Here is a 10,700-nt window from a genome sequence, read left to right as displayed (position 1 = left end):
ATTTACTTATGATAATACAATAATATAATACAAGTAGTGCTTTGGAGCTACGTAGAGTTAATGGATACAGAGTTGGCTGCATTCACAAGCAAGCTATTAGCGATTTAGCTGTCACCGTGTTATTCTATTTAGCTCTTGAAATTGAACCAAAATCCACTTTCTGTAGCTCCGCGGGTGCCTCATAAGTCGGAGTCTTGCTCCGACACGGGGCGGTAGCCATTTTTGTCCCTGCCGGAGTCGTCCTCCGGAGCAAAAATGGCCAGCAACCTCTCCTGCTCTCTCTTGGTTTTGGGTAAGTCCTCAGATGGCGTGATGAGCAGCTGGATGCGCTGTAAGACAACAAAACAATAATAATGATAATAATAAATGTGTGTGTAGTCAAGAGATGCTGCTGTGTTTGTGTTTTTATAAGTGACTGACCTCCCTGAATGTTCCTTGGGTGGTGCTGATCTTATACGCCATCCACAAGGGGATGCAGACCATGGAGGAGAGAGCCAGAAGCCAGCCAATCACGTAGCCCCACCACGGATAAACATACTCGTTGTTGTATTTTAGGGGGGTGTATTTAATGAGCGAGAAGGCAAAGGTACCCTGCGCGAATAATCGGATGCGGATTCAATCTCACAAACTAACAATCGAGGTACACGTGATTCAGTTCTAGCGTGCAGACGTAAAAACGTCATATTTTGCGCCATATGAGGGATGAGGTTGAAGCTCACAATGCACGTGGCAGGGGTGAAGAACATCCAGCAGTACTTGATGTAAGGGCCGGGACGGTAGCCGATCATGTCTTCGATGTTTTCATAAAAGCGATCGGCGCCTGGAGAAGAAGCCCATTTGCAAAAATATATATATATTTTTTGAGGGGGGGTCAAAAAGGGGGTGGATTTTTCATTTAATGGTGGCTTACCGTAGACCCACGCAATGCAAACAGTCTCAAAAAGGCCCATGAAGAGAAGACACATGCCACTAGCAGCATAGTAATCAAAGAGCTGGAAGACGTACATGCCACCCTGGAGGAAGCCACACACATACATACACAAACACAATTCAATCTGCATGTGGACACACTTAGCATTGACTATTATTGAAAAACTCTTGTCATGACTGTAGGATCATGTGTTTGCGTGCAAGGGTCAATTCACAGGCAAATATACTGTAAACACTCTTCTTCTTTTCCTTTCGGCTTGTCATCTTTTTCCATCTAAGCCTATCTTGTGCATCCTTGTCTCTAAAACCCACCATCCTCATGTCCGCCCTCACAACATCCAACAACCTTTTCTTTGGTCTAATATACTATATATATATATATATATATATAACACACTTGAAACACTGAAAATGTGAAATAGTATTACGAGTATTTCCACTCAATCTATAATCTAGTATATTGTACCTATTGCATGTTGTTTACACAGTGTATTTTACAGTAGCGTACTCACAATAAGCACCGCATTTTCCGCGCCATAAAGAGCGCTTAAAAGCCTTTAATTTTCTCAAAAGCCGATGGTGTGCTTTATAATTTGGTGCGCCTTTTATCCATCCATCCATTTTCTTTGCCGCTTATCCTCACGAGGGTCGCGGGGTGTGCTGAATCCCAGCTGTCAACGGGCAGGAGGCGGGCTACACCCTGAACTGGTCCCCAGCCAATCGCAGGGCACATCGAGACAAACAGCTGCACTCACAATCACACCTAGGGGCAATTTAGAGTGTCCAATTAATGTTGCATGTTTTTGGGATGTCGGAGGAAATCGGAGTGCCTGGAGAAAACCCACGCAGGCACGGGAAGAACATGCAAACTCCACACAGGCGGGGGCGGGATCGAACCCGGGTCCTCAGAACTGTGAGGCCAACGCTTTACCAGCCGCCCCACCGTGCCGCCTGCGCCTTTTATGTGGCCCAATATTGATCTAATGGATTCATAACATATCCCCAGCCTCTACTGTAGTGTCTATTCTATGCGCATTATAATGCGGTGCCTATTATATATGAAAAGAGTTTTAATATAGGCCATGCATTGAAGGCACGCCTTGTAATGCGGTGCGCCATATAGTGCGGAAAATACGGTACAGAGTATTTGATCCATGAATGGACAAATAAAATTCCTGGTTCAATCAGAATTGGCATTTAAACAGAAATCTTCATCGTGCTGTTCCTAACCAAGACGAAGATTAATCAACACTCACCTGTAAATGTTTTAGTAACAATTCATTTTAAGTTCACCTTAAAATTTGACCCGAAAGCCAAATTTCCCTAACTTTTTTGTTAATAGTTATAGTTTAGAGCACGGGTGTCAAACTCCTTTTTGTTGTGGGCCACACTGTAGTTACGGTTTCCCTTAGAGGGCCGTTATGAGTGTGAAACTGCAAAAATCTTTACCTTCATCATATTTACATATGAAATTTATGAACTACTTTTGGAATCAGAAATCAAGGATAATGGATTTTTCCAACTATTATTATTATTATTATACATGCTATTATACTACCAGGTTTGGTAACATGAAAATGCTTGCAATAGCTCAACGTTATCATTTATGATACGACAGTTTGAAATTTTGTTCCGGATTTTCACAAAATGGAAGTTGAAAAACATAATTTACCTTTGCGGGCTAGATAAAATCATGCGGCGGCCGGATTTGGTTCCCGGTCCTTGAGTTTGACACCTGTGGTTCAGACCCAAATTGCACGTTTGTCCTGTATAAACTCCTGTGCATTCAATATAAATGCTTAATAGCTGCATAATAAAATATTGAATCAAAACTAAATCTATAGAGCGATTGCGGCCAAACGCTTGCAAGTACTTACAAAATAAAGACTTGTTGACACCTCTGCAGAGCATTCATGCCTCCGGCTGTGCAGAGGTGAAAACATGTCATCCATATTGTGTTTTTGTTCCTTCTTTTTATTTTAGCAATAAAGACGATATAGACGTGGTTAACCCTTTTAATATCCACCCTCAGCAGAGGTGCCCCGCACTGCGACCTGCACCCGGGAGTCCGAGTCCTACCTCCATGAGCATGATGAGGCCCACCAGGAAGGACAGGAAGACCACAGCAAGGAGGAAGAGCTCCCGGCGGTTTTTGCGCCGGAAAGTGGTGGGGTACATGTCAACGATGGCAGTCACGAGACTTTCCACACATACAAACTACAAAAAAAAAAAAAAAAACAAAAGGAAACAAAACACAGCACCACTGTAATCATTACAGGCTAACTTTCATTCATGCATTCATTCACAGAGCAGCGTAGAATCTTTTCTTACCTGACTGTCCAGCCCGAGAAAAACGATCATGATGAAGAAGAGGGCGGCCCACAGGGGAGAGAAAGGCATCATTGTCACGGCGCGCGGGTAAGCAATGAAGGCTAAACCCGGCCCTGCAAAGCACAATCAATCAAGATAGGAACATACAGTAAACAAAATAAGTATTTGAACACCCTGCCATATTGCAAGTTTTCCCACTTAGAAATCATGGAGGGCTCTGAAATTTTCATCGTAGGTGCAAGTCCACTGTGAGAGAAATAATCTAAAAAGGAAAATCCAGAAATCACAATGTATGATTTTTTAACGATTTATTCGTGTGATACAGCTGCAAGATCTGTGTGGAGGAATACCTGGTGAACAACTACAGGAAACGTTTGACCTCTGTAATTGCAAACAAAGGTGACTGTTCTAAATATTAACATTGGTTTTCTCAGGTGTTCAAATACTTATTTGCAGCTGTAGCACACAAGTAAATCCTTAAAACATTTTACATTGTGATTTCTGGATTTCTCGTCTCCGATTATCCCTCCCACAGTGGACATGCACCTACGATGAAAATTTCAGACCACTCCATGATTTCTTGCAATATTGCAGTGTGTTCAAAAACTTATTTTCTTCACTGTAAATGAGTTGACTCCGATCTAATGTGAGTTTGAATGGGATTGGTCAACAAAGTGAACAAAGCCGCACCCATAGCAACACGAGGATGGCCACACTTTGGCTCCCACATTATTTTAGTGATTTTTGCTCCCCCATTCTAAAACATTTTATTTATACAGTAGAATTGTTAAATTTTAAATGAATGCATCTTGTATTTAATATATCACCACAACAACATGGCATGCAAACAGGGGTGTGTGGACATTATCTATACTGTATATTCGGGTTAGTATTGTTGTATGCTCTGTGTGTTTTGCTTTGTATTTTCTAATTACAGAAAGATTCATTTCAATTTACACTACCCAGTGGATTGCGTTTCATTTTATACAGCACATAAGGATTATGATAGTCAGCGTTGCTTTCTTTAATTCCATTTTGCTTTACATTAAAAATTGAAGCTCCGGAAAAAAAAAAAAAAATGAACGCCTCACCAGATTCCGCTACCTCCGAGATGGGAACGTTCTGCTCGTAAGACATGAAACCCAAAATGGAGAAGATGGCGAATCCAGCCACGAAACTAGTGCCGCTGTTCAGAAAGCACAGCGCCAGGCAGTCTCTGCAATAGAGAGTTCAGGGGTTTATTCATTTCATTTTATTTCATTTTTTGTTTCCCCAAACGAAATATTCAGATTTATTACATGAGTGGAAACATCCTGAAGTACCTGTAGCAGTTGTTGTTGTATTTATTATAGCTGCCGAGAGCGGTCAAGGAGCCTAAACAAATAGCATAGGAGAAGAAGATTTGCGTCCCGGCATCCATCCATACCTTAAAAAAAAATTAATAGGCAAGTCATATAAAAGTCAGAAGATCATGTGGCACGTGCGCGGGCGATAGTTATATAAACCGGAAGACAGCCTGGCATAATCATTGACAATTGCAGAGAGATCTGTTACTTGGATACTCATTAAACCAAGTTTACAGGAACCAAAATACAGTACACCATTTTTTTGCCCTTTGGAGCAAAATTGGTAGATCCGTCAGCGACTCTGTCCCCTGTTTACAATTCCAGTGGAGTCCTGGCCCACTATTTGATCCTCGTGGTCTCTGCCACAGATGGACACAGCAGGCGCCCCCCGCGGAGAACCGCAGGGAACCTGCATCTGCTGCATCCTCACCAAAGAGGCAGTCAACAGCAAAGGAGTCCCGTTTGGGATTTTTGACTGGTGAGACACACGCCATGTTTTCTTTTTCTTCTACTTCCGGTGTCCAGATAGTGTGCAAAGTACAATAAGTCGGGCATTTTGGTACCTGCGGGTCTGACAGACGTCCCAAATCAGGATAGAGGTAAAACTGAATCCCAATCCCTGCACCGGGTAGGGTGAGTCCCCTCACCAGCAACACAATAAGCATCAGATAGGGGAAGGTTGCCGTGAAGTAGACCACCTAAATATCCCAAAAGATGGACAAAAACAAAAATCATCTCAATCTAAAAAAAAAAAAAAAAAAGAAGAAATGAACAAATCAATGGGACACTTTTCCCGAGCCACCCACTTTTCCTGTGGATTTAACCCCCTTCCAGATACAGAAGTAGCACATGACCCAGGCGATGAACAGACAGAGGACCAGGTCCCAGTTAAGCGAGCCCATGCGGTCGATCCCGGGCGAGATCCTCAGCGCTCGTCTCCTATCCAGACCGAAAGAAAAAGTGTGGCAGCCGTCACCTTTGCAAATGTGATCGACCGTCAAGACTCGAGGACTCACTCCCAGAACTCCATGACCGGAGAGGTAGCATTTGGGGAGAGTGTCTGGTTGACGGAGGTGTTCCTCCTCTGGAACTCCACGCAGTTTTCTGGAGAAGAAAGCATACAAATGTAAGTCCTTTTGAAGCATTCATACAAAAATTCAATCGTCTTTTTACCTGTGTTCCATGTGTTGTTGCAGGAAGACCAAGGGAGATCCCAGGAGAAGGAAAAAGACAGATAGAACATCCCCCAAGCCAGGACTATGATGTAGTAGAAGTTCAGCAGCGTCACGATCACTTGTGTCCCATAGCCAAGACCTGAAAAATATGGGCCATTACAAAGACAACCATAATAAATTTGAACTGAAAATGTCATAAGAAAATTTGGGTAGTCCACTCCATGTATTATCCTGAATCAGATCCACCTGTGTAAGGCCATTAGCTGCATAAAGACAGCTGTCCACCCCATACAATCAGTAGGAATCAAACTTGTAACATGGCCAAGATCAAAGAGCTGTCCAAAGACACCAGAGACAACATTGTACAACTCCACACGACTGGAAAGGGCTACGGAGATATTGCCAAGCTGCTCAGTAAAAAAAGCTCCACTGTTGGAGCAATCATTAGAAAATAAACATGACGGTCAATCTCAGTCGGAGTGGAGCCCCGTGCAAGAGATCACATCGTGGGGTCTCAATGATCCTTAGAAAGGTGAGGAATCAGCTCAGGACTACACGACAGAACTTGGTCAATGACCTGAAAAGAGCTGGGACCATCATTTCCAAAGTGACTGTTGGTAATACACTAAGACGTCATGGTTTGAAATCATGCTTGGCACAGAAGGTTCCCCTGCTTGAACCAGCACATGTCAAGGCCTGTCTGAAGTTTGCCAATGACCATTTGGATCATACAGAGGAGTCATGGGAGTAGGTTTTGTGGTCAGATGAGACCAAAATGGGACTTTTTGGTTATAATTCCACTAACCGTGTTTGGAGGAAGACGAATGATGAGTTCCATCCCACGAACACCATCCCTACTGTGAAGTAAGGAGGTGGGAGCATCATGCTTTGGGGGTGTTTTTCCCACACATGGGAGAAGGACAACTGCACTGTGTTAAGGAGAGGATGACGCGGGCCATGTATTGTGAGATTTTGGGAACAACCTCTTCCCCTCAGTCAGAGCATTGAATATGGGTCGTGGCTGGGTCTTTCAAAATGACAATGACCTGAAGCACACAGCCAGGAAAACCAAGGAGTGGCTCCAGAAGAAGTATATTAAGGGTCTGCCGTGGCCTAGCCAGTCTCCAGACCTAAACCCAATAGAAAATCTTTGGAGGGAGCTGAAACTCCGTGTTTCTCAGCGACAGCGCAGAAACTTGTCTGATCTAGAGAAGATATGTGTGGAGGAGCACCTACGATGAAAATTTCAGAGCCCTCCATGATTTCTAAGAGGGAGAACTTGCAATATAGTAGGGTGTTCAAATACTTATTTTTTTCCACTGTATGCCAATCACAATCCCATTGAAGATATGAATCCAAAAGTCAGGGAACGCAGTGACAAACATAAACACAAATCTCCTTGAAGGAGTCGTACCTTCAAACAAGGGGCTGATTTTCCTCCAGCACGTGACGCCCCCTTCGCTGGTGAACTGGCCCAGGGCCGTCTCCAGGAAGAAGACGGGAACGCCACAGGCGAAAAGGAAGATGAGGTATGGGATGAGGAAGGCACCTGAGGAGTGGAGAAAGCAGACGGCCATTTATTACAGGGGGGGTTCCATTTTAGAACTTTCGACTGAAAGTTAATCTCCGAGGGTCTCCTTTCCCCCCCGATGGGTGGGCCGGGATGTCTGGCGGCGCGCTCACATTTCCGCCTCTCCGCGGGGACAGCTGCTGCGAGCGAGGAGCAACAACAGCTGTGTGACCCCGCCGGGGCCTGAACCTTGACCCTGCCACCCCGCAGAGGCATAGCGAGGCGAGAGAGCGCACGCTGTTTCAAGACCCCCCCAAAAACGAGTAAGAACCGTCTCCTTTACGTACATTGCGTGCAAAAAAGAAGTGAACACTTAATCTACATTGAAACAAAACAGCATTTGCATTTTATTGGGGTTGAACTAGTTCGAAGTTTCTGGACTGACTTTTCCTTCTCTTCCACTCACCTCCTCCGTTCTTGTAACAGAGGTACGGGAAGCGCCACATGTTGCCCAGGCCGATGATGGACCCTGCGACAGACAGGATGAACTCCACCTTGTTGCTCCACTGGCCCCTCTCCTCCATTTTCACCTCGAAGGGGGGCAGCGGCTCCCGCGCCGGAGCGGCGGTGCCGTTCCGGAGGCCCGCCTTGGCAGCGTCACCTTTGCGATACAGGTAAAAAAAAAAAAAAAAAAAGAGGAAAATATCATAATTACGCCGTGCACATATCCAAATAGGCAACGACGAGCTTACCTGTCATCGCACTTGTTGTATGCCTCACGCGTGTGCTTGCCACAGGTGGTTGACCAGTAAATGCTCAAGTTTTAGAATTTAAGTAGAGTGGGGGGTTTGGGGGTGAGGAGGAGGAGGCGGGGGCTTGAAATGCTAAACTTAGGCCAGCCTCCGCTGTCTCTGCCGCCGCGAGGCCGCTTAAGACCAAAGTGCATCGCTTACACTTGACAGTGAAATTGATGGGGCCGGACATAGCGGACCAACTGAGTCGCAAAAGCGTTACATTGTCATTTATGGCGCGCGGGAATTTATTACAGGCTACAATATTGAAGAGAGATTTGAAATCCAGAGCGGCGGCGCCCAACCACGATGCCGTCAGAGATTAGATGTGTCACGAGAAAATATCCAATTTCACTCAGACCAAAACTGATTTACAAATGAAGAAAATATGGTGAATCTTCCCAGGAGTGATAAGCTAACAAAAATGATCACAAGGGCAGGATGGCGACTCATCGAGGGGGTGACATAAAGGTCCACTGTCATGAAATGCATGATTTTTAGTATGTTATTAGTGAAAAAAAAAACAGCAGCTGGTATGGACCCATCTGTTTTTTCACCACAAAACATGATTTTGACGTATATGGCGTTAGCGGAGCGCTAGCGTTAGCGCACCTGGTTATAAGTCTCTGTACACAGAAAGAGTTTAACGCTAGCACCGCCCTAGCATTAACACAGCACTAGTGTTAAACTTGCTGTGTACTGAGGCTAAAATCAGGTGCACTATATAGGCCGGGAATTATGGTAATAACTTTTAAAATGAGAATGAATAAACAAAATGAAATCCCGTACATATCCGTTCTTTTCTTTTTTAGCATTTACATGTATTAGTGACCTGAGCTACTTGTCCATTTTTCAAAAAATCAGTTGCAATCTTTGAGCACAATGGTATGCTCACCCCTTGAGCTCGCATGTTTATGCATCTCCTGCAATATGAAATGTTATGGTTACAATACAACAGTTAAGTGGAAACATTATGTCAAATTTTGATAACCTCACATATTCACCTCTGACTTCTGTTAACATGTAAACCATCGTTGTGTCTAACGTAGCCAACACATAAACATGATTTTGACGTGTATGGCTTTTTGTCACTCCCGCCACGAAAATCCTCTCGAGGGTTTTGTTTTCCAGAATAAGCAGGAAGTGACGTACAGTGTAGTAGCGCACTCAAGCGGTCTTGTCTACTATATATATATATATATATATATATATATACATACACACACACACACACACACACACACACTAGTTTTACCTGCTGGAAGGGAGCTAGTTATTCCTTTGTGTTACCCAAAATGCCGCCTCGTTGTATTGTTAGCTATTGCTCCAACACTCGGGAGGGTGGATTCGCTCTTCATACTTTTCCAAAAGATCCGGTTCGTCGTGAAAAATGGATTGCGCAGGTGCAAAGGACGTGAACTTCGTGGGTTCCAAATGACAGCTAGGTGTGTATAGAGCCACTAAACAAAATAATAGTTTGGGGAGGGGGACGTAACCCTTAAAGAATGTAACAAAAGTTCCACACACCTAACTTAGGGGTGCTAAATGTGTCGATGTACCAATTGGCGCCAAGAACGGCTTCAGAGGAGCTGCCGCCGAAGCCGTCCCTTGTCTGCCGCAATCACGGCTTTGGCCGGGGTAGCTCATTCCGGTGCCGAGCCGGGGTCGCTCATCATGGCGCCAAGCTGGGCCACGGCGTCGTCGTTGCTCGCGAGCAGGGTTGTTTTTATCATGGAGGTGGATCAGACGGGGAGGCGGTTTGGCCGGGGTTGTTTTCATCACCGCCGCCCGGAGGTGGATTGGACAAGGAGGCGGTTTGGCCGCAGCGTCGTCGCCAGTCGCGGGCAGCATTGTTTTTATCACCGCCGCTCTGAGGTGGATTGGGCGGGGAGGTGGTTTGGCCACATGTGGTTTAGCCGTGAGCCGCATATCTTATAAATATGGCTCGAAACATTAGGCTAATATTGTCCCGGTCACTTCACTCAGTTGTGGGATGTTCTCTTCTTCAAAAAGAGCTTCCGTGTCAGAAGGGAGCGAGTTCTTCTCCCATAGTAGGGGCAACAGCGTGTTTTCAGTGGCGAATATCTGGGGTGACGTCACGAGCAGGAGATGCAGCGAATGTGGCGACCACTTGGATGTCGAATGAGTCTTACACAACTTTGCGGATAGATGACGCACTCCACGCTCATATTTATTTTTTTGTATAGACAAAGTGAATTATGTTATTTGAACTTTTCATGACAATTTCTATTTTTGAATGTTTATAGGGATGACACTTGACCTATAAGGAACTTCGGACAACATCTAAAAAAAAACTGCAGGAAAGCACTTAATTTCAGTTGTGCCGTGGCTCAATTCAGGACAGGAAACTAAGTTTGAATATGACTTACATAAATGCAATGTTATGATTTTTTTTTACGTCACAATCATACAACTAAAACACAATGGGACATTGAAACAAGCGCTTAACGCTAATTAAACATGTCACTCTTTCGCTCTCCACGTGCTGAATCACTTACACCAAGACGACAAAAGCGGCTGAGGCGAGTTTGCACCAGATTGCGTCAGAGGATAAGTTATGAGAAGACCCCCCACCACCACCACCACCCCTCCTTCC

General features: G+C 44.7%; 1 protein-coding gene across 1 annotated transcript; it reads right to left on the bottom strand.

Annotated features, from left to right (window-relative positions):
* Positions 1-56: 56 nt before the first annotated feature.
* Positions 57-5,960, bottom strand: LOC133493495 (sodium- and chloride-dependent GABA transporter 2-like). The gene is made up of 12 exons (XM_061806922.1): positions 5,781-5,960; positions 5,624-5,711; positions 5,414-5,546; positions 5,171-5,305; positions 4,584-4,687; positions 4,353-4,477; positions 3,262-3,374; positions 3,010-3,147; positions 911-1,013; positions 720-820; positions 421-591; positions 57-329 (listed from the first exon to the last, which is right to left on the bottom strand). The coding sequence occupies exons 1-12, from the start codon at positions 5,848-5,850 to the stop codon at positions 180-182; spliced, it is 1,431 nt and encodes a 476-aa protein (XP_061662906.1). The 5' UTR covers positions 5,851-5,960; the 3' UTR covers positions 57-179.
* Positions 5,961-10,700: the final 4,740 nt, after the last annotated feature.

The sequence above is a fragment of the Syngnathoides biaculeatus genome, chromosome 20, assembly GCF_019802595.1.
Source record: "Syngnathoides biaculeatus isolate LvHL_M chromosome 20, ASM1980259v1, whole genome shotgun sequence".
Classification (NCBI taxonomy): Eukaryota; Metazoa; Chordata; class Actinopteri; order Syngnathiformes; family Syngnathidae; genus Syngnathoides; species Syngnathoides biaculeatus.
Note: the sequence above shows the minus strand (reverse complement) of the source record. Positions and strands in the feature narration are given on the sequence as shown.

What these genes read in the sequence shown, in the direction of transcription:
- LOC133493495 (XM_061806922.1), bottom strand. Translation starts at nt 5,850, where the DNA reads ATGTTCTATCTGTCTTTTTCCTTCTCCTGGGATCTCCCTTGGTCTTCC. An exon ending in CCGGTCATGGAGTTCTGGGA is followed by an intron (nt 5,547 to 5,623) that starts GTGAGTCCTCGA and finishes CGGTCTGGATAG; the next exon opens with GAGACGAGCGCTGAGGATCT. An exon ending in TACAACAACAACTGCTACAG is followed by an intron (nt 4,478 to 4,583) that starts GTACTTCAGGAT and finishes TCTCTATTGCAG; the next exon opens with AGACTGCCTGGCGCTGTGCT.